The sequence below is a fragment of the Bombyx mori genome, chromosome 5 (assembly GCF_030269925.1).
Source record: "Bombyx mori chromosome 5, ASM3026992v2".
NCBI lineage: Eukaryota > Metazoa > Arthropoda > Insecta > Lepidoptera > Bombycidae > Bombyx > Bombyx mori.
Genome location: NC_085111.1, coordinates 12,076,382 through 12,101,766, shown reverse-complemented (window position 1 = coordinate 12,101,766; position 25,385 = coordinate 12,076,382). Strand labels below are relative to the sequence as shown.

General features: G+C 35.2%; 1 protein-coding gene across 2 annotated transcripts in view; it reads right to left on the bottom strand.

Annotated features, from left to right (window-relative positions):
• LOC101737787 (adenylyl cyclase-associated protein 1) overlaps nt 1-16,620 on the bottom strand; it is a 36,381-nt gene extending 19,761 nt beyond the window's left edge. Inside the window, exons 1-3 of one of the 2 annotated variants that reach the window (XM_012693778.4) lie at nt 16,460-16,620; nt 5,249-5,493; nt 1,367-1,452 (exon numbers count right to left, since the gene is read on the bottom strand). In XM_012693778.4, coding sequence (XP_012549232.1) covers nt 1,367-1,452; nt 5,249-5,493; nt 16,460-16,502 — 374 coding nt within the window. In that variant the 5' untranslated portion in view covers nt 16,503-16,620. Of the gene's footprint in view, nt 1-1,366; nt 1,453-5,248; nt 5,494-9,111; nt 9,362-16,459 lie in introns of those variants that run through there. The other variant, XM_062668729.1, reaches the window with a different exon arrangement.
• Between the last annotated feature and the right edge of the window lie 8,765 nt (nt 16,621-25,385).

Here is a 25,385-nt window from a genome sequence, read left to right as displayed (position 1 = left end):
CATGGGCGACGGTAACCACTCACCATCAGGTGGGCCGTATGCTCGTCTGCCTACCAGGGTAATAAAAAAAAAATTTGGAATATACATATATATTTTTGTTAAATACGAATGGCTTTTTTATTGCCCTTGTAGGCAGACGAGCATACGGCCCACCTGATGGTGAGTGGTTACCGTCGCCCATGGACTTCAGCAATGCCAGGGGCAGAGCCAAGCCGCTGCCTACCGCTTAATACTCTCCACAAGCCTCGTTTGAAGAAGGACATGTCATAGCGCTCGGGAAACACCGTGGAGGGGAGCTCATTCCATAGCCGGATGGTACGTGGCAAAAAAGACCTCTGGAAACGCACTGTGGATGACCGCAGTGGCTCCAGGTAGTATGGATGAACTCTACTCCGGTGGCGGGCGGTGCGATGGTAAAAACGAGATGCCGGTATCATCTCGAACAATTCCTCAGAGCACTCCCCATGGAACATACGGTACAGAATACAGAGGGAACCGAAGTCCCTCCGCAGACCCAGAGGCTCCAAACGATCCGTGAGAATGGGATTATCGACAATCCGAACGGCCCTCTTCTGTATGGAGTCAAATGGAAGAAGCTGGAAGAGGCTTGTTATTGTATACCATATTTCATTCCAGAGAAGGCCGACCACGATTCGCTGTAGCTAACAAAAACGATTTATGTATTACGTTTCGAATGCGATACTACTGAATCGAACACAAGACACGAACACGGACAAACAAACCTAAGAATATTATTTTTTTGTATCCCAATAAAATATTATAATTTTGAGGTTTAAAAGATACTAGAGGTCCCGCAGTAGTCGAAATTCGACTATAATTAATTAGAATTGTAAGTTTGTACACTATTATGATTGTATTTTATACTTCTATAATCACAAATTTTGCCAAGGCTCCACTATAAAAAAATATTAATAAAGATAAACAATATTTAATCTATTCTCAATTTGACCACAGACGTCAAGAACAAAAGTTTGACAATAAATAGTATGCATGCGTGTGTGCGTCAAATACATGGTATGTAGTGTGTGTAATGTTTTCTTTATTGATTTAATGTATATTTTATGCATTATTTAAAAAAAAAATTAGCATTGTGCACTTCTCCTCTATGTTCTCTATAAGTGTAGAAAATTTCATACTCCTCCGTCCGCGCAATTTTCGTAAAAAGGGATACAAAGTTTTTGCTTCACGTATTAATATATAGATGACTGCATTGGAACGTCCGGGTGTGAAATATTTCAAACGTTTTGAAGGAACGACATCGAACAAAAATGGTTTGTTTTCATTGTCCATATCACTTTGTTTAATTTATATCTCACATTATTCTTTTTATACATGTTGTACTTACTGAAAAGCAGCATTCACGAGGTTAGCTTGAGTAGCAACGTCTCCGCCAATCTGCTGCGACAGTTGGAGATAGGCGCGGAGGGGACCCTGCATATAACATAACAAAATATCTAATATTAGACACAGTCGAATACAGAAGTGATCTTAATCAAACATGTAATAGTATATATATACAGGGTGTTCAGAAATCGTTCGTGAAAACTGGGACACGTATGTATACACGATAATATAAGGTGCACGCGATGTACACGATTTAAAATTCAACTGACGCCCGGGATTTGTGGGCCGAGGTACAGAACGGGTCAAACTGATATTTCGTTATACAGGTAGGTAACCTTCCTATAACATGGTACATATGTTCTTATAAAGTCCCGTGTTATGCGAAACCGTGTTATAAGAAACTAGAAACCAGTACAAAAAGGAGAGTATTTTTAATGAAAGAAACATCTCAAATATGTCTATGTATTTTTTTACCTATTATAAATACAAAATAATCAATAAAACTTCGGTATTCCTATATATTGTGAGTTCATGGTCCATAATCTAATTTTGTAAATAATTTTAAACAAAAATCTCATTTTCGCGTTGTAGAAGTGCCGTGTTTTAAGAGGGTTTTGGGGATTTTTTCTTTTCGTGTTAAAGTGGAACCGTGTTGTAAAATACCGTGTTATAGGAGGGTTATCTGTATTACGGTTTCAGAAAAAAAACGTTTTTACAAAAACGAAAGCATTTACGTATTTTTTTATTAATTTAGAGTTGTTGATAATCGCTTGATTGTCGTTTCGTATTCAAAAACAATCTTTTTAGATTTAGAACAACTTAGAATGCAATTTATATCTTCGGGCTGAAGTGTCGTATTTCATTTAGGATTAAATTGAATTGAAAGAAAATCTTTGGTCCATCAACGACAAACTACTTTATAGAATGTAGTTATCAGATCCACACAAGATAATGTAAATAATATTAGAAAAATCTTTGGACCGAAATTCAGTCGATCGAAAAGCACTTTATAAGTAAATCTGAAAAGAAACTTTTTTCTATAAATATGTTTTTTGAAGTTCGCCTTCCAGATAGAGAGTACGTTCGGCTTTCATGTTAACTGAAAGAAAATACAACTTTATATAGCCTTTCAGAGTAAGAGAGGGCGAATAAAAAAAACTTTATAAATAAAAATGAATGTTTGTTTATAGGTTTTTCCTCTATGAATTCTTAAATCATTGATCTGATTGTGATGAAACTTGATACAGTTGTTGTTGCCATTCCAAGAAAGTTTTTTGTAGGCATAGTATCAACGTATGGCGGAGCGGATTTACATGCTTCAACGATTAGCGACAATCATAGCCAAGCGTGTTCCACTATAATAAAAACTAGAGTCGAGAAACTCCCGCAGTAGTCGAAATTCGACTATAATTAATTGGAATTGTAAGTTTGTACACTATTACGATTGTATTTTATACTTCTATAATCACAAATTTCGCCAAGGCTACACTATAGAAAAATATTAATAAAGACAAACAATATTTAATCTATTCTCAATTTGACAACAGACGTTACGTCAAGAACAAAAGTTTGACAATAAATAGTATGCATGCGTGTGTGCATCAAATACATGGTATGTAGTGTGTGTAACGTTTTCTTTATTGATTAAATGTATCTTTTATGCATTATTTTAAAAAAAATTAGCATTGTGCACTTCTTCTCTATATTCTCTACTAGCGACCCGCCCTCGCTTCGCTTCGGAAACATTAAAACACACATGAAACAAAAAAAAAAATTAAAAAAAAGTAGCCTATGTTCATAAGGGACAATGTCTGCTTCTAATGGAAAAAGAATTTTTCAAATCGGTCCAGTAGTTTCGGAGCCTATTCGAAACAAACAAACAAACAAATCTTTCCTCTTTATAATATTAGTATAGATATAGATAAGTGTGGAAAATTTCATATTCCTCCGTCCGCGCAATTTTCGTAAAAAGGGATACAACGTTCTTGCTTCACGTATTAATATATAGATAGGTCTTTAAAACTGTCAAAAAATGAATAAGACCATAATATAAATAACACGTTAACACTCATTTACTTTGCATAAGTACATGCATATTGATAATTGAATTTATTAATAATGTTCATATTGTAATGACACGTGTACGTGACACGAGCTCTTATTGTTTCGAAAATCAGTCAAATTAAATCATTTATTCATATTCGCTCCTAACTTGATAGACATATTTTTGCATAAAAATAATGAAATTTACGAAATAGCCATAATCCAATGAGCAATAAATTATGAAGTAGGGATGGGCAACATTATAGTAAAATTATAGAAGATTGAGGAAACATTTAATTTTATGGGGTTAGCTTGAATTGCGGTATGTATATTCCGTTAAAAAATAAAAGGGTACAAGTCAAACAGAACACCAAATTCACCTTGCGCAGCGGCGAAAAAGCCTTTTTTTAACAAAAATGAATAGTTAATATCCTTACTCAAAGGATGCGGAACGATTCTATGAATTGGGCTTTGGTTACGTCAGATTATTATTCAATTTTCAGTAGAATCGGCGACTAGGCACAACCCTAAAATACACTTAATTAATAAGTTACCGCGAAATACCGCGCAATATTAATTAGAAGATTGATACAGTTAATACTTCCACTGTTTGAGTACATTATTATCTATTTATTGGGAACGATAAACATATTAAGAAATTGCTTTTTGGAATACGCCTAAAATTTAAAACTTGTCATTGCTGTACTATAGATTTGTGTCATTAAAAAAGGGTTTGTTAACATTATAGTAGAGTAATTATTACAACGACAGGGAACAATTAACTTGAGTTTCAAAGCTGAAAATAACAATGCCTTCCAAATTATGTACTTCATTCATCAAATTCTCTCGAAGATAGGAAAATTCCTTTCTTTGTAAACTTCTTTGTTTTTTTTTTGTAAGGGATTGGTTTTATAAGGAAAATATTTTATTGTGAGGTTGGATGAATAAACAAAATTTCGTATTTTTGACAAGGTTCGATTTATTATTTTTTGTCACAAAAGTCAAATTTCTTTCGTTTTATTTCCATAAGACATTGATATTGAATTTAACAACTAAACGTTCATCTTTTATTGCTCTTGATAGGTGAACTTGCTCTCGGCCCTTCTAGCGTTAAGAGGTTATAGGAGCATATAGACATCACAGCGTGGATACCGTCTCTCATTTTGAGACATACGAAGTCTCAATCTTATTGGTAAACAACTATCCCACACTTCATACTGGAGCACATTACAGATTTACGATAGGCGAGTGTAGGTTCACAACACGCCCTACCATTACTAATTATAAATATTAATTACTTATTAAATAATAAATATTTCGAGCGACCACTTTTTAATTTAGCTATTTATTTTACCGTTGATAAGTTGTTACTGCTATACTATTGATGGTTTAATGTCACGAAGGATTTTTCATAAACGCATCAGCGAAATGTGGTGTGGGCACATTTTTTCTTTGTAGGAGTATGTGATAAAAATCCAAATCAATAAAAAAAATACCTATCGAGGTATCAGTAATATATGTGTGGCTTTAACAAAAAGTATTCAGTCCAAATTAATAATGAGTGTGTGAAAGGGAATGAGTGAGGAATGTGAGTCCGCACCTAGACCTCCCTGTCTATTTCTGCGGTGAAGCAGTAATGCGATTCGGTTTGAAGGGTGGGGCAGCCGTTGTAACTATTCTGAGACCTTATAACTCTGATCTGGATGGCGGCATTTACATTGTAGATGTTTATGTGCGCCAGTAACCACGTAACACCAGTTGGGCTGTGAAGCTCGTCCGTCCATCCAAACAATAAACAATAAAAAAAAAAAAAAGATTATTACAATGTTCTAATCCTCACCTGGACAAGGTCTTGATATCCGTTGACACTCATGTTGTCCGATGGTATTGGTTCGAGCGATTCTTGGGGCGGTGGTGTGTTCAGCGAGACTGGAGAAGGCGCCGGCGAATGAGGAGCTGCAGGAGTATGAGCTCGCAGCAGCGGCAGACGTTCTAATCGCGAGGTAACGCGTTCCAAACGCTCGATCAGCGTCTCGAGATCCGATGCCGAGCCGTGAGCAGCTGCGGTGCCCTCGACTTCGTTACCTATTCCGACAATTTATTTTTAGTATGTAATTACTTTTGTCCGTGTTATTATTATACATTAAGCGTGTGGTGAGCGCCTAAGAATACCCCCAACCTAAACTTAGCTCATGGGTGTCGTAGAAGGCGACTAAGAGCCAAAGAAAGACCAAAGCCAATAAAAACTCGGCCCAAGGTCAACAAAAGCATTCCCAAGGAGGGTTGACGTCAGGCAGGCGGCCGGTCATTATTTTTTTTGCCAAAACTTAGAGCAACACGAGAAAGAATAATGGTATATGATAGAAGAGTATGGAAGGTGAAAACATGTTACGCCGGCCCCAGGTAACAGGGAGAAGGGTAGGATAATGATGATACTGTATTACTTTTGTCCGTGAACTAAGTAATCAACAAAGAACTGAAAATAAATTATATTTAAGTAATGACCGCAGTAAATAAATCGTTTTATTTTTATAACATTATAACGAGTCATAATTTTTTTTAATTGTAAGACTACAATTCTTTAACGTAAATTATAAAACGTGTCATTGTTGCTTCGTAAATAATGAGATATGATTTTCGTGATAACATATCTGAATCACGTTACCAAGCTTAACTAAGCAAATATTATATATTTTTAATACTAATGTAAAGGTCCTGGATTTAAATTAATAAGGAGAACATTGTAGGTTAATTGTCTTCGTCGCTTTTATAATGAGCAGAGTTTATGCGCGAACAAGGATAAAATTGATTATTCAGATCACATTTTCTGCGTGCCGGTGAGATGATCGTAGTAATCGACGAGGAATCGATTTAACACAAAAAAACTTGGATCCCTTGTTACATAGATCTTAGATTCAAGAAAGGTAGCGTCCCAGTCTTGTTCATATTGATTTTGCGCTCAGCCAGAATTTAAGCACACCTCTGCATATTTAAAAGGAATCACTTGCCAGCTATATCGTATCTCGATTAGGGTAGCTCTGTTTCTTCTCCATTTCATCATAACATTACAAAATTAATTGGGCGCCGTTTATAAAAAAAACTCGATAATTTATTTAATTCTTGATTAAACTTCAGAACTACAAAGTACATTATTCCGCTCTAACAAACTTACAGACCTGGCATTTGTTCACCAATTTTATTGTTTCGTTTCTCTTCTGTTCCTACCTATTCGCCGGAAGCCTAAGGGGCTATTCTACCTACACTATACCTGATAGGTAAGGTCATGGTGCTAACCTAAGAGTTTGATAAAATTAGCTCTAGCAAGAGCTATACTTCGCATAATCTATTACTGATCAGAATCACGACTCACTGAGAATATCCCGTCAGAAACTCAGTGGATTAAAATTCTCTAACAAATAGTTAATAGTTGCATTGACAGGAACATAATATGGAAAATTTTAAATCATGAATCGGTCTGGGTGTATTAAGTCTAGACACGACCTTAAAGAACCGAAACAGAACTAGAAAATTAAGCCATTAAACACATAACGTAGACAACATGGCATAAAGAGAATAAGTACCATTTAGAAAATAAAGCGCACAATCAAATTAATAGTAGAGGAAAGTAATAAAAAAAACAATTAAGCGCTTTCGCGTTCATTACTTCTCTTCCTCTGTCTTAAGATAAGTTTTTGTATTGTTAGAATGGCAGCTTAATAGTGCTAATATACATGCTACTTGCTATAATTTTTTTATTGCTTAGATGGGTGGATGAGCTCACAGCCCATCTGGTGTTAAGTGGTTACTGGAGCCATAGATATCTACAGTAAATGCGCCACCCAACTCGAGATATAAGTTCTAAGGTCTCAAGTATAGTTACAACGGTTGCCCCACCTTTCAGACCGAAACGCATTACTACTTCACAGCAGAAATAGGCAGGGCGGTGGTACCTACCCGCGCGGGCTCACAAGAGTTCCTACCACCAGTAATTACGCAAATTATCATTTTGCGAGTTAGACTTTTATTACACGATGTTATTCCATCAATCGTGAACATTTGTTAAGTAGATTTTTCATTAGATAAATTGATACCCGCCTGCGGGATTCGATCACCGTCGCATCGCTAGATAAGATTGCACCGGACGACTAATCTTTAGGCTACGACGACTTATATATTAATATAATTCAATCAATCTATATTTTTATAGACTTAATTGTTATTAGTCATATCTGATAAATTTATTCGTTTGTTGCACCTATTAATGGGTGCGGCGTTGAAGATTGTATTTTGTAAATACGTATTTGTAAATTGAGTACATACATATTTACATAATTTATTTTATACTATTATTAGGTTGTTACGTAGTTGCTGTCAGACCCATGAAATGCGTCCGTACACTAATGCCGAGTTTACATTACGAAATTAGTGTCATGCATGTTGAGCTCAGTTTCACGAAAGTAGTTTCGATATATGCGAAAGTAATTTCGTTAAAAAATTAGTGTCGCGAAATCCACAGTATCGCAGTAACCATGGCGCCTTCAGCATCAAAGCTATAATTTGCTATATTCAATGTAGCTAAAGAAATGCTTATATACCTATAAACTTAAAAAAAGACTATCAAGAAAAAAAAAGTTGGTAGATACGAGGATGGTTAACAAGAAGGCATTTAGGTGCAATGAAGTTAGTCTCTGAATTAGCAGATGAAGATCCTGAGAGTTATAAAAACTATTTTCGAATGAGTGAAGATAATTTTGATTTTTTACTATAGGTGTTTCGGGACCCTTGTCATTGATATTCATTAATAAGATCTATATTTTTTTCTGTACTCCTTCATTGGTTTGCCATTTTCAACGTTTAAAGCGCGTCCGAACTAACAATACACACGTCCGCACAGTGCAGGCGCTTTCGCGACATTAGTTTCACGTCGCGTCTACACTATGAAATTAGTTGCATGACACTAATTTCACCAAAAAATCGCGCAGGGCACGAAACTAATTTACATGCATGAAATTAATGCATGCATTACGAAAGTATTAAATTACACGTGAAACTGTTGGTAAAACTAATGTCACGAAATTAATTTCACGCCACTAATTTTGTAATGTAAATTCGGCTTAACGGACGATGTAACTCTCAAGAGGCGATATATTTACGATAAAAACAGATTAATACTTTATCTGTCCTGCTAGCGAATGCTTGTCATTAAAAAATTATGATTATGTCAACTTAAATTGAATGTTGTAAATTGAATGTAATTTGCGCTAAATTTAAGTTAAAACGATCGCATTCTCTGGGTCGTAGAAGAATACTCATTTGAACACGCTTTTATTAGCTTGGTATAATATATTATTTTGTTTGTATGCAATCGAATCTATAAATGTCATTTTCACTGACTTCAAGAGGATCGATTAAGTTGAAAATTTGCACACACACACACACACTAAGGATCGATGACATTACAACAATTTTATAGCTTTGCTATATTACCTTACCAATAGGCCTGAAATTATTGTTTGTTCGGTTTTTCTGTTTTTAAACTATATTTACTGAGATGCGAAGACCGTTAACAGATCTTGACAGAACTTGAAGTTACATTTGTATTGTATCAAATAATAGTTCACGGAATGAAAGTCTGCTTTGTAGCAGGAATAGACAGAAACAACACCGGTACAGCGTGATTTAAACTATAAATTCACTTCATACCCATCACCGTATTAACAGCTTCGTGTGTTGACTCAACACTATCTCCTCCTTCGTTTTGAATATTTGATTGTCCTTCGAACATTTTAATTAAGTTCATTAGGTTTCTTTGTGCACTTTCTTCCATCATTAAGTGAATCCAAAAAAAAAAACTAGAAGTAAATACGTCTAATTGGTCATCCGCACAATACGTAACTGATACAAGGACTGTTATCGAATGAATAATAAGCAAATAGATATGATAAGAATCTAGATTCTAAAGAAAACTCAACTACCTAATGCGTTTCAAAAGATACCAAAATGCGCTTATCGAAGAAGCACAGAATTTCCGTGAATTATCGATGTGTTACTTTACTATTATTTATTTGTTGTTTCAAATCTGATAAAAAATTGCCAAGACACGAGCGAGACAATACAAATAATGGTCAGTTAATGAATCTTTGTTTTATGATTGAAGGTTTTGCGCCCCGGAGTCCTTTGCAGTTTCGCCGGGACAGGTGGGCGAGCACGGGCTCAGCCAGGATGGGATTTGCTAACAGCTACCCGAGCGCCTCCAAGGGAAACCTAAGAACTCAAGAGCAGCTGCTTCACGAATGAATCTACTACCGGATAGTAATCGCGACCCGCTGAAAAGAACCGGCGAGAAACTCAGCGGGCTGATGTTACGTTGCACGATTACCGGGGCCCAAAGCCTGCTGCTAGTGTTAGAACTTCAGTTTTCCTTCAGGTGGCTAATGCAAGAATTAATGGATCTGATGGACCCGTAAGGACGTGTCTAGGGCAAGTCTCTTATGAAAATTTCGTTTAATAACTAAATCTAAGAGCTTTTTTGACCAATGCTTATTAAAATATATAATAGTTATATTTAAAATATCTCCAATATATATATCCGATAAATCTCCAAGTAGTTAAACAAGGATTCGTTATTTGTTTTATACGATTTTATTTAGATATAGACAGCTGCTCAGCTGTATCATTGTCATCACTTCTGTTCAAGAGCATCGATGACAATTCAGCGCCAGAAGCAAGTACATTTGCCTATGAAGGCATTAAAAATGTCATCAGAATTTGATACTACATTTATTTTAAGTTTGATAGTTACATCAAATCAAGTTAACAGAACGCGGCTAAAAAGGAAGTTAACTTGTTTTTCATATGGGAACAGGGTTAACAAAATAAAATAATTTAGAATGTGTACAACATAATATGATTTATTGTTAGTACATAATATTTGCGTAAAAGTATCTATTACTGTAAATAAATATTAGAAAAGTGAATGTATAGTTTTTAGCCCGCAGATATTTACTATCCAAGATATTTTTCCCAATACGGGAATTTACATCAATATTATTTTTCTCGAAAAGAGCGACCCTTTTTTGATATTGTTACAGTATTTTCTTCGGTTTTCGCGAAACATACACACAAGTATAATTAGTTTTACGTATCAATATTTTTATACTCTCTTTTTAATAGACGATATGGTGTTTTTGTGATTGTTCAACTAAAATATTGATACGAGGGCGGGATGATAAGTAACTAGCCTCTACTATTTAAAAAGTTAAAATTAAAAAAATATATATGTCATTTTTAAATTAATATCTCTGGCCACCTGTGTTCTAAATTTGAATTTGGTGGCGTGAACATTTTATTGATTTTTTGTCATTTGAAAATATATTTCGTCAAGTGTTTTCAAAATGGATAAAATTGAACAAAGAGCGGTCATAAAGTTTCTTCATATAAAGGGCATGAAGGCGAAATATATCTATGACGAGTTAAAGAATGTTTTGGGTGAATGTGCTCCTTCTTATGCCATAGTAAAAAACTGGGTGGATGAGTTTAAACGCGGTCGTACATGTGTCCAAAATGAAGCCCGCCCCGGACGTCCAAAAAGCGTCACGACTCCGGAAATGGTCGTGAAAGAACATGATATAGTTTTAACAGATCGACGATTGAAGTTATCTGAAACAGCTGACACTACAGGTATCTCAAAAGACCGGGTACATCATATCCTAAGTGAGGAATTAAATATGAAAAAGTCATCGGCCCGTTTGGTGCCGCGATTGCTTACGCACGATCAAAAAAGGATTCGGGTGCAAAACTTAAAAGAATGTCTGGACCGTTTCAGAGTAATAATGCCGATTTTTTACGTCGATTTGTAACAACAGATGAAACATGGGTTTGTTATTACACGCCAGAATCAAAAATTCAATCAAAACAGTGGACGCAATCGCGATGCCCGGCTCCAAAAAAGCCATGGCTGTCAAGTCGGCTGGAAAAGTGATGGCTTCCGTCTTTTGGGATGCAGATGGGATCTTGATGATAGATTACCTTCCTAAAGGTCAAACGATTAATGGAGAATACTACGCTAATCTTCTAGATAATTTTCATCAGTGTATTCAGTAAAAACGACCTGATTTGGCGAAACAATAATCACCTTCCGCCAAGACAACGCTAGGGTTTACACATGTGTTAAAGCTATAGCAAAAATCAACGAATTGAAGTGTGATTTGCTGTCCCACCCACCTTATTCGCCTGATATAGCGCCATCAGACTTCCACTTATTCCCTAAGCTCAAAACATTTTTTGGCGGACAGAAATTTACCACAAATGATAAAGTCATAGCCGCTGTAGAGGAGTATTTTGCAGGCCTCGAAAGATATCATTTTATGGAAGGCATTGCTGCTTTAGAACGAATATGGAATAAGTGTGTAGAGGTTCACGGAGACTATGTCGAAAAATAAAATCAATTTTATCACGAAAAGTTAAGTGTTTTATTGTTAGGCTAGTTACTTATCATCCCGCCCTTGTACATTTTGAAAAATACGTGATTACGGTACTTTCAAAATAATAAAACTATAAAATAATAAATATATCCTATAGTTTCTATTATAATTTACTATAGTGTGAGTCACTTTACGATCCTATTTGTTGATTTTCCAAAAGCCGTTACGCGGGTAAAAATTCTAATAAACGAAAAAATTCTTTTTTTCTTTGAGTTTTTTACTTTGACGAAAAGCACATATACGAAAAATATTATAATAAGTATATTTTTTGTCTTTGTTGTTTTTCTCTGCTCGTACAAAGACAGCACTAATACTAATACATAGTTATATTAGAATAGAGATAAATGTTTTCACAGGTTTATTTTACAAGTTGAATTTTCTGCAATAATAATCTTTCTTTTTTAATATCTAGTTTTTCACAATTTCCAATGCGTGTTTATTTCGAAGTGTAGCACGCACAAGGTCAAAACAGATCTAAAACCCCTAACACGACCAACATTACGTAAAGCTTGTTTACGACAACAGTTTTTATTGGAGCCGCAACAAGGTGAAATGGACGCCGTCAGGGAGGCTGATGTTTTTATCAATATTAACGGGTGTCTTTTCGTACTCGGTCTACCGACTAGGGTCCCACCTTAATTTAATTTCCACGATTATGTGCAGATCAATCACAAGAAATGACTGCTCGAGTAGACTTTTTTCTTTTTTTTTATTGCTTAGATGGGTGGACGAGCTCACAGCCCACCTGGTGTTAAGTGGTTATTGGAGCCCATAGACATCTACAACATAAATGAGCTACCCATCCTGAGATCTAAGGTCTCAAGTATAGTTACAATGGCTGCCCTATCCTTCAAACCGAAAAGCACTACTGCTTCACGGCAGAAATAGGTAGGGTGGTGGTACCCACCCGCGCGGACTCACAAGAGGTCCTACCACCAGTAATTACGCAAATTATAATTTTGTGGGTTTGATTTATACTACACGATGTTATACCTTCACCGTGGAATTCAATCGTAAACATTTGTTAAGTAAGTATTTCATTAGACTCGTATCAACTATACTTTAAGTATTAGTGGTAGAATATACAGGTCACCGCAACGGTAACCATCATCCTAACTACGCGGAGCAATCATGAAAGTTGGTTTAAAAGATAGAGGATAACGGTTGTTCCCATGAAATTAAGTCTAATCTTGTCTCAATGTATTTCTCGTTGAGTTTGTAGATAAACGAGCATAAAGGCCACCTCATAGAGAGTGGCCACTGAGGCTCTTGGACATCAACGCCAGGGACATAAGCTGCCTACTATGCTATTAAAAGTTACAAACAAATCCAATATTCATAACCACGAATATTTTTTTAAAATACGACAAATATACTTACATAGTCTAAACTTTTTGTCACCGCTTATGGCTTAGTATTCCATAAAATGTAACCACGACTATTCGTCGAGCATTTTACAGGCCACAATCGTTTCAGAGAATCTTACATAATTTATATTGATATAGACTATATGAATAAAAATCACAGCTAACAATTTTAAGGTTTTTAAAAATCTTATTTAAATAAAAAAATTATCTATACACTATTGCACCACACTCTCTACATTCACTATTTCTTTTTTGATGAGGTATGTTATTTACGTCTCGCGCTAACAATTAAAAAAATGTAGTAATAGTATTTAAATCTACAATTTAAGTAGGTAGTAAGTATTAGTGCGACTATACTTTTCATGTTTAGCAAATATAAAAAGGAGAAAACCAAAGTAGCTTCAGAGGTACAAATTTAAACCAATTTCGTACAAGAAACACAAATCTAAGTAATTCTACAGTAAACAGATTAAGTTATCCGAAGACCTTATAATTAAATACAATAACGACGAGATGAAATTTAATATCGGTAAGGAAATTTGTAACAATCTTGATGTTTTAATTTAATCATAAAAGATGTTCGTAGATAAATACCCTTAGACAGAACACTTATTTATCGTTCACTAGCTGACCCGGCAGACTTCGTAGTGCCTCACTCGTTAAATAAAAGACACATCAAGGGGACACATCGAAGGAAAAACAAAATTGTTTTTGTTTATTTAATTCCGAGCATTTTCATATTTATCTACCTTTTAAACCTTCCCTGGACTTCCACGAATAATTCAAGACCAAAATTAGCCAAATCGGTTCAGCCGTTTTCGAGTTTTAGCGAGACTAACGAACAGCAATTCATTTTTATATATGATATTGTAAGCAAACGAAATAAGATCACTGAACGGGACCATCTGTAGTGCAGAACACATTAATTGATGTAACATGTGTTAATCGTCATATATAATATGTATGTAGTATACTGCTTAGTTGGGATGGCAACTACAGAGTAGCAATACTAAATAAGTGTTGTTACGCTTGACCTGCTTTGCTCTACCATGCCTATTTACATTTCAAAGCATTTTGTAACTCTCCAGCAGTATTGTGTGTTTAAAAGAATTTTTTTGAATCAATTTAGAATATCCTGCAAATATTATTACTTCGAGAGGTGAAAGACTTTTTGTTTAAGCGACGTTTCGGTTAATACGCGACATTTATCTTTGTAATTAAATGTGCTTTTTTTTTATTTATTTTTTATTGTTTCGATGGGTGGACGAGCTCACAGCCCTCCTGGTGTTAAGTGGTTACTGGAGCCCATAGACATCCGCAACATAAATGCCGCCAGCCACCTTGAGATATAAGTTCTAAGGTCTCTAGTATAGTTACAACGGCTGCCCCACCCTTCAAACCGAAACGCATTACCACTTCACGGCAGAAATAGGCAGGGCGCTGTTTGTTACCTACCCGCGCGGACTCACAAGAGGTCGTAACCGCCAGTAAGTATCAGTATCAACAATTCGATGTTTTTAATTGAACTTCAATTGTTTTTACCGCATTCAAATAGCTGAAGAAGCTTTAATGGCTCTCCTGAAAAGTTACAAAAATAGCGCTTAAACCAAATTGCCTTTCACCTGTCGACACAGAAAAAAAAAGAACTGTTTCGTACGATATTTGTAACATGGAGCGCTTAAACATTTAGCTTTTCCACAAAATATGGAGAGGTCTCTCGTTTCGCTCTATAATCATCAAAACCGAACGAGTAGAGTAAGCAACACACCTGTAAATCCACTTTAATGGTTTATTTTATTTCGAATGAATGTACTTACTAAATTAAGAACAATTACGTTACGTGCAGCGCATACAATTTTTGACGACGCCTGCCCTAGAAAATCAAGGGCAACACAGATAATGTTTAGTCACAAAACCGATGTCAAAATTGCCTTCCAGTATTATTACGAATTCTATATTTACGCTAAGCTTGGGAGAACTGCCAGCCGGACTCTCCAATATGTTTCGAAGTGACAACAAAACTGCTAAGACAACATTTTATGATTCAAATCATTGGAATCGATTTGATCATGCTTCAAATGAATCAGGTTGAAGATATTACCATATATTTATTTATTTTTTAGATAAAACAAAATAATTTGTACCTTACCAACAAAATAATAAGAACGCTCTAAAGGTTATTGTGATTTTGTTGATTTGTTCTAGGTAAATAATGAAGAGTATGAGGTCATCAAACTCAATTTACTTAATTTACCACAAGCGTAATGATTTCAAAATGTTTATTTATAAACGTTTCCTCATGACTGAGTCGTGATAACAACTCATGGGCGTTTCTGATAGTTTTGCAGTTTTAGATACATTTACCAGAAATTCCATTTTCTACATGACCGACGACAATTAATACATTTCTGCGGCGGATTTATTTATATTCAATCTATTTTTAATCTCGTATTAGTTGGTTTGTTATTAATATTCCAGTAACAATTTCACGGAGTAACCATTTCAATTATAAACACAAACAAAGTGTGTGATTTTCCAAAAAACCGTTACGTAAGCAAAAATGCCAATAAACGAATAAATTCCTTTTTTCCAGTTTTTTTATGTTGACGAAAAGTATACGAAAAACATAATGAGTATATTTCTTGTCTTTGTTTTTTTTCTCTGCTCGTACAAAGACAGTAATAATACAGTTATATTAGAATAGAGATAAATGTTTGTGTTTATTTTACAAGTTGATACAATTTTTACAAGTTGAATTTTCGGCAATAACCTTACTTTTTTTAATATCTAGTTTTTCACAATACCAGAATATGAGAAATAGCTATGAACAATTATTAAGATTAGCGTTCTGTTCAATACATGTAATAGAAGGAATAAGAGCTCTTGTGAACAATCAAGATACTACATTAGCGGTATACCACTTATCGCTGGTAATCATGCACTACGGAACATATCAAATGAAGAGATACAGTTGAATGACACCGGTTAGTTACTTGATATCCGGTTGGAATCTCAGCGAGTTTACATGAACAGCAAATCAGTGCCTGTTATAATAAATTATTGTGACTGTATGACTGCTCTAATAAAATAAATGTATGGAAAATCTAATTTAGATTCAGCAAATCGAAAAATGAGATCAAATTTAAATTCTCACCAGAAAAACGACAAAAATATCCTATAGTGTTTAATGAGATCACTCACAGTTATAAACACTTTTCAAGCACACTAAACCGTCTTTTTTCATGCACTGATAATAAAATCCACAATGCGTGTAAACATGCGCGCGCGCTTCTGTGTACTGGCTACTGGCTAGCGCAAAACATGTACGGCCAATGAGGACGGATGTGTGACGCTCCAACTGTGAATCAGACTCAAAGCACCGATATTCACCGAACGTTCCTCAGAAAACCTGCTGGTGCAAGCCAAAACATTCCTACCTTACAAACGATTCGCCCACCTATAACCATGATAATGAGTCATTGCGATGACGTCGATTATTAACCAAGACTGATATCATAGGTATTAGAACTACAGGCCAATAACGAGGTGAAATTGATTATGCGATTTGACGAAGAGCCAAAGAAAATGTGTGGTGACTTTATAACATGTTAAATAAAATTGCATTAAGTATTCATTGCCTTCTTCGACGCGAGAGGTCGCAGTTTTAATTCTAAGCTATTCCATATATTTTGAGATTCGAACTGCTCACAGTTACCAGTTTATAAACAATGTAAATACCACGAAGCCACCATTCGCTCCGGTTTCAAGAGTTAGATAGCCGCTATACAATACAAATGAGACTTCAACCGCTAGGTCTCAGGTGGGTGACGATGTTCATGATGCCTAGTATGTCCGAAACCACCTTACATTAAATGGATGAGGTTTTTCACGAAGGCAATAAGTAAATAAAACATAGGACTAAAAGGAAGGTTTTTTTTTGAAATAAATCTGTTTCAATAACAATATATGAGAACACCACCTTCCCATAAAACCATCTTGTAAAAGAGGTGCTACTTTTAAGTGAAGTATATTGTTTTCCTTTTACATTATCCTAACATGTTTATTTGTATAAAAGTCTGTAGAACGCAACCATATATTAATACATATTCAAATACCTAAAGTAATTTATGATGAACTTCAACTTATTTCTCAAGGGAACATTAAGACATGCCTATAAACGCTCTGTACTTATTCCGTAGCGTATCGTTAGTCATGTAAGTACAAAAAGGTCAGTGTAACAATAAAATCTTGTTACTTATTACCAAAATTAAAATTTCGATACGGGTAATATCCCTGTGCTGTTTATCTATGGCACTCAAATACAACTGAAATAGAATTCATAAACAAAATGTAATTCATGTTGAATTGCTTATTTGAGTACTATCATAAATCGATCTATATTTATTTGATGGCATTTCCGTTGATGTAATTGAACTCTTTGTATTGATCAGACATCACTAAATTGATCCCATGGCTCCATAATTATATTGCAATAGAAAACAATATTGTAATAACACTGTCATTGGTAGATTTCTATCTCATGGAAATTTCTATTCATTATATTTTCTTCTTTTTCTTCAGAAAAGTGAACAAACATGAAATTATATACGACAAGAAATGATGTGAACGTACTATCATTCGTGTTTATTGTTACGTGGTCGCATTTTAGTTGGAATTATGCCAATGCATCGATTTTTATCTCTAATGACTAAATGCCTAGCTGCTCTATAAACAATGGAAAATTGTAAGCAAATAATAAATTAAATAAAAACCATGAAAATGCATATCGTCCAGTGTTGAACTCTTCTTTTTGGATAAACGTGCATTGTTAAAATTCAATATAAATTAAATAGGTACTTCATATAGTTTTAAAATTTTTAACAACGCGAAATAGCAAAAGGCGAGTATCCTGTTTGTAAAAAAATTATAATAATCAACCTCTGTTGAATTTTCTCATAAAGTTTTATCTATTTTTTCTGTATTGTTTCTACTTCCCAGTTCAATAAATATAAGGAGTTGTCACTGCAATGCAATTTATTAAATACACAGCCCATTACATTAACTATATAATTAATACGTGAAGCAAAAACGCTGTACCCCTTTTTACGAAAATTGCGCGGACGGAGTATGAAATTTCCCACACTTATAGAGAATATAGAGGAGGAGTGCAAAATGTTAATATATTTTTTAAGTTATGCATAAAAATATATATTAAATCAATAAAAAAAACATTACACTCACTACCATGTATTTGACACACACATATCTTTGTTTATTGTCAACTTTTGTTATTGTTTTGGTCAAATTGAGAATAGGTTAATATTGTTTATCTTTAATATTATTTGTCTATAGTGCAGTTTTGGCGAAATCTGTGATTATAGAAGTATAATAATAGTCTTTGATAATAGTACCATAATAATGTTCAAACTTATAATTTCAATTAATTTTAGTCAAATTTCGACTACGGGAGCACGTTACAATATAAGCAAGCCATACATAAGCAAGCTAGCTTATATATGTAGCTTGCTTATGTATACTCTAAGGGGAACACTAGTTATTTATTAAATGCCAATTATAATAGTTTTCTCTATTACAGTAGATGGGCTGACCGACGAGTTTACGATTCACCCGGTTTAACTAGATAGTTATTTGAATGACGAATCACATCTTCAGATATGAGATTTTTTTTGTGTCATTAAAAAATAGTTTGAAATTCCAAACGTTACCTGAGTCCGCTACCACAGGGCCTAGTGGATCAAAACGTACTCGATGTTCCACAGCTGCGCGTGCAGCACACACGAGATCGGAAAAGAACCGGTGTCTACGCAAAGCTAATTCATCGCGGCCAACAGGCGTAGCTGGTGGGTCTTTTGGACTTCCGGCTCCATCCCCTTTATTCGTACTCTCTTCAAAAACATCATCGTCATCAGAGCATGAATCTTGTTTGATGCTGGTTTTATATTCATTTATATCGCCACTGTTATGCACTGTTGATTTAAGAATGCCGGATGATTTACGGCGAGGCTCCGGGCGAACGTCGACGTTGGTTCGAGCAAGTTCTTCTTCGAGACGTGTCAGTTCCTCTAAAGTAGCAGAATTACGGCGGCAATCGACAGAAAAACGTTTGAAATCTAACCTACTCCTTTTGTAATCTACCGAGAAACGCTTTTGACATAAATCCCTTTTCATAACTTCTTTGTTTGAGGGATATTCGACAAATATTTCGTTGGTCGGTTTTTCAAGTATTAGTTTATCGTGGCTGCTAGGAGATTTTTCATCTAGAATTTTGGATTCCTCATCAGTAATAAAACTGCACTCGTCTAATCCAGAATCTTTGGTTACTTTTAGCTGATTATCCTTTTCTATTATCTCGGAAGTATCATCTGTTACCTGTTCGGTTATTTCCAAGACACCTGATTCGTTCATTTTGTTAATTTGTTCAGATTTCGATTTGCTTTTACTAAGTTTCTTAGAAGGCCGCGCGCAGCAACTTTTGAACATAATTATAATATCCTATTTTAAAGAAACTTTGTTTCCTTTTAAAACAAATAGATGTACAAGTTTTCAACAAGCTCTTCAATCAATAATTTCTGAATGAAAAATTCTTGTTTAAGCCGAATAACAACGCTTAAAAGAAAGATTTCGTGTGAACATCTATGTCACTAAGACACGTTACAAAAATGAATTTTCATAAAGGGTAGCGCGTGATGAGTTCGTCCAGCCGGGCGCGCGGCGGCTGGCGACTGCCGGTAGTGACGCAGGGCGGATGCGCCGCCAGCTCGGCGCATCCAGCCACCCTTACCGAGTACTGCTCAATTTTCGGGACCCACTGTTTTTCTGTGCATGACATATCCTAACGTATTTTGACATTGTCAAATTTAATTGAATATGCACATGGAACTTGTATTGTATTGTTGTTAGGTATAGGTAATTACGTTTCAATTTTCGTATTATTCCCACGAAATCGTTCAAGAGAATAAAATGTCTAACTAAACATTAATATAGCACATAATACACGCCATTATTTTTTAAAATCTTCTAAAAATGCAATTATTGGGTTTTTACTACGAAATAGTATAAAATAATAAAATTAAGCCGTTTAAATACAAAATTTAGGCGCGAAGATCTAACAGTCATTAGTAGTCCCCTTATGCGCCGCTTTCTGTACGTATAACAGGTCTATCTTGGGTTTTCTTCACTATTTAAAATTTTATTCTACTAACAATTTTTCAGACAATGTGATTTATTAAAAAGATTTAGTAGAATTCCTTCAAAATGTCAAAACGATTTAACCATTTCAATGTTCACTGTCTTTCCATTTTTTTCATCAGAAAACACTTTTCAATTTTCACACTTTACCAAATTATAAATTATAATTTATCATCATGTGTGTCAGGTAACTGTTCTGAGATTCTAGAAAAGTTTTTAAATACACAATTTTTTTTTTAGAATGTCAGGAATGCAGCTGACTAGCCGCCATTAACAGTAACAGGGAGGTAAATTAATAAAACACCCTTAGATAACACGGTGAAGGAATTATATCGTGTAATAAAAATCAAACTCGCAAAATTATAATTTAGGTAATTACTGGTGGTAGGACGTTTTGTGAGTTTGTGAGTCCGCAAGGGTAGGTACCACCACCCTGCCTATTTCTGCGGTGAAGGAGTAAGTAATGCGTTATGGTTTGAAGGGTGGGGCAGCCGTTGTACTGTAAAAAATGAGACCTTAGAACTCATGTTTCGAGGTGGGTGGCGCATTTACGTTGTGGATGTCTATGGGCTCCAGTAACCACTTAACACCAGGTGGGCTGTGAGCTCGTCCACCCATAAAAGCAATAAAAAAAAAAAAGATAAATAATTACTGGTAGATAGACAACTGCCTAGATTTTTCTGCCAAAATGCCAAAATGTATTCCAGTGTGATGAATAGTTTAGTTATTAATATTATTTTTTACTGCATTGATTGGATGATGAGCTACAGCCCACTTGATGTTTTTGTGTTGCTAGCCGCTAAAATTTTAACCATTACACATCATAATGTAAACAACACCACCCAAATAAAGACCTCAGGGTGAAGTTCCAATTGTAATGCTTAATGGGTGTTCCACACCTCAAAAAGAAAAAAAAGAAAAATGCAAGACTGCTTCACAGCAATAATAGCCAGTATGTATATGAGCTCACAACAGGGTGCGACACTGTTATTATAACAAAATCACGAAATCCCCATCCTATACTGAAACAGCATGTTTACAATGCAACTATACTATGAAAATCTAAAAGAATTGAACTATTGAAATTAATTTTATCAGTAGAACATTAAGAAATTTGAAAGAAACCTTAATAGTGCTTTTAAAAAACTTTGTATGTATTTCCAATTTAAGAAAATAACTTCAAAAGTATTCAAAAAAACCTGTTTTTGTTTTAATTATGATTGTCTGTAGAAATTTAAGCTAGTCAAATTAATCAATCAGTAAGTATAATGCATTTAATATCTTTTCCTTAAATTATTGTCTATCTGAAGGTTGTCTGGACCACTTGTACTTGTTGCATTTGTTTTGTTTGTGTTAATATAAGTATTATAAGTACAAGAAAGCTTACTCATTTTGCTTGAGTATAAACTAAAGTATTTACAGTCAACGGTCAGACCTGTTCCAGCCAATATGTCACAGGTTTCCCTCTTACTAGTTTTTTAATATATGTATTACAACTAATTATTATATATTTAATTATTATTATAAGTTTTGTAGAACTATTTTTTATTAAATATGGGTAAATAGACAACGAAATTTTACTTTTATCCAATTAATTGAAATAAATTGGAAAGAAATGTGTACATATGTGTGTTGATTAAATCATAATATTTCCTAATATTTAATCAACAATATTGTAAATTTGAACTTTAATTTTTATAGCCCTGCTTAGCTAGATTCTTAAATTGCTTGTGAATTTGATCGGGGTGTGTTTAGTCTGAGTTAGATTAGTTACATGGAAAGGGATGTAAAATTCAAAATGTGACTTTTTTCGTTAACATACTGAGAGACAAAATATTAAATATGTTTCCGTTGTTATCATTCTTATGAATGTTTATTAATCATTATCTACATACATTTTTATCAATCACAATACAATCAACCGGTTGTATACTCAGATACCGAAAGTAAATAGCATTTGCTTGTGGCGTTGCTTAATCTAATCGAATTAGTATAACTACTTACCACTATTTAATTTCTCGCAGCTAAGCCGAAGTATTACTAGGAGTATTATGCATGTAAAGCTTTAACCCACGGTTTATTTTATTATAAAGTTGTATAAAATTTTCCCAAAATCAGTCTTAGCTAGGTTATTTCTATTTGTCACAAAACGACATCATTTGTGATACCAATAAAAAAAAATATTCACAATAAATAATTTTGGAAAGGCATTTTTTTTATTGCCCTTGTAGGCAGACGAGCATACGGCCCACCTGATGGTGAGTGGTTATCGTCGCCCATGGACTTCAGCAATGCCAGGGGCAGAGCCAAGCCACTGCCTACCGCTAGATTATTGCTGGGATGCTATACATTATCGATTGGACAGCTATAAAATACTTAAATATGTATAAATTATATAAAACAATTCCAAACGTGAAATGGGTTAAGTTGTGAAACAGTTATTCATTTTCTTTTTTTAATTCTCCTATTTTTGCTTCAATTGTAATGCTGGTCACACTAAATCCATCTAACACCGGTCACTCACATGCGCACGAATACGCAAACCTGAAAGTGTAGGACGACATTTGCAAATTATTACCTATGCAAAGTTTTCGCTGCATTCTTGGTTTTCCAAGCTGTGTCGGTTTTTTAACAGACATCAAAGCGCGCGAACCGTGATCCTTCGCGTAGTCTCCCACACATTCGTTTGCCCAGTTGCGCCGACGATTGCGAAGGTAACGGACGTATCACCATTTTCATAGTTCGTGACGTCTACTGTGTAGCGTATCTTCCTCAGAAGAAATCCCATAAAAACAGCATGGCTGTTAATGATGTCTGGGAAAGAATTCAAAACTCTTTTTCTCTTCAATGTTCTATTGACGAATTAAAAAGGAGGAGAAATTTGTGAGACATTCGTAAACAAGTGTAGGAGGAAGCGCGAACGGGTTCGCAAATTGAGTATGCGAACCCATTTGCACAGCTGCTAAGTTTGCGAATGAATGTTTGACGGCCCTTCACATGCGTGTAAACATTCGTACAATGTACGAATATTTGCCCGCATGTGAGTGGCCGGCATAATGTACAGACATCGATATATCGATGTGTACAGACTAGAATTCTGAATTCGTACCTAATACAATGTAATTTGTACCTATTATAGTTGCGATTGTCAGTTAAAGCGTACCATTTCTCCCCCAATAGATAAAGAATGAGCAAGAAATAAAATATTTGGCAATACGTCAAACTTTGGTCGTCGGGGCCTAAAGGATAAGACGTCCGGTGCATTCGTATCTAGCGATGCGACGGAGTAGGTACGAATCCCGCAGGCGGGTACCAATTTTTCTAATGAAGTACGTACTTGACAAATGTTCACGATTGACTTCCACGGTGAAGGAATAACATCGTATAATAAAAATGAAGCCCGCAAAATTATAGTTTGCGTAATTACTGGTGGTAGGATCTCTTGTGAGTTTGCACGACGAGTAGGTACCACCACCTATTTCTGCCGTGAAGCAGCAATGCGTTTCGGTTTGAAAGGTGGGGCTGCCATTTTAACTATACTGAGACCTTAGAACTTATATCTCAAGATGGATGGCGCATTAAAGTTGTAGGTGTCCATGGACTCCAGTAACCACTTAATACCAGGTGGGCTGTGAGCTTGTCCACCCATCAAAACAATAAAAATAATGTGCTTTCATTGTATTGTACAAATACGACATTTTATTTGCGACCCACTCTCGTTGCTTTTAGGCATTCCAAGTAGGTATAGGTCATCGTTCTCGTCCAACCCGCAGCTTGTGACGAGACTCGCGAGTAAATTAACCCAGACATAGCCCCCTGAGTTTCTCGCCGGATCTTCTCAGTAAGTCGCGTTTCCGATCCGGTGGTAGATTCTGCGAAGCACTGCTCTTGCTAGGGTCAGTGTTAGCAACATCGTCAGTTTTGGGCCCCGTGAGCTCACCTAATTCGTGTCGTTAGTTTTTTTTTTAATGCAGTACGTACATACAAGGAAGACAATAAAAACAACTGAATGTAATAAATTTTATTATTGATTGATAATAATTTCGCGGCACAAAAACGAACATGCAGTATACCAATAAATAAATAAATAGTTCTAACCGTTGAATCTTTGTCTAATTAATTCCTATACGTCGTGAATTTACTAATCCTTTTTTATCAGTTGCGTCGCGCACGTGGAGCTCATAAGTGTAAATTGGTGTGCACGCCTACGGCAAAATAGTGTTGGAATAAAATTGTCTTTTGAAGGTATCAGCAAATACCTTAACGAGTCCCTTTGTATTAAGTGGTTAAACTCCTTTACATGAAAACTGACGTCTATTCTGAGCCAAGAAAGATAGCGTAGTCTCAATTGATTTCAAATGTTTTTGATTCCGAAATAAAACATAACTTTTTAGACTTATTCTGTGAAAAATATACTAGGTTAATAATGTTGCAGTTAGATTTGAAAACGTTACAGTTTAATAGATGTTTCGGTATGGCATATTTTGTTAGGATTTATGATTTTTGTTATTTCAGAAGTTGGAAAGTAAACATTGTTCGCGGGAAAGCTTCATCGAACCCTATAAATTGCTTAAGAAATGTGAAGCCAAACGCTAAAGATATTCGCATATGATATATGGAGCTCACGACTTATCTGATAGAAAGTGCTTCCTAAGGCCCATACATAAAATGCGCGCTATTCACATTGAGACATTAAATTGAAATCTTACATTAGAGCAACGGTTATCCGAATCACCAGACCAGAATGAGCGGTTGCTTGACGATAGAGTTAAAAATATGATTAGGGGTAGTTTTTTGGTAGGGCGACTTGTGGAGCACTAATGCGTTTTGATTTGAAGGGTGGGGCAGCCGTTGTACTGCAAAAACAGAGACTTAGAACTCATGTCCCAAAACGAATGGATGCATTTACCTTGTTGAT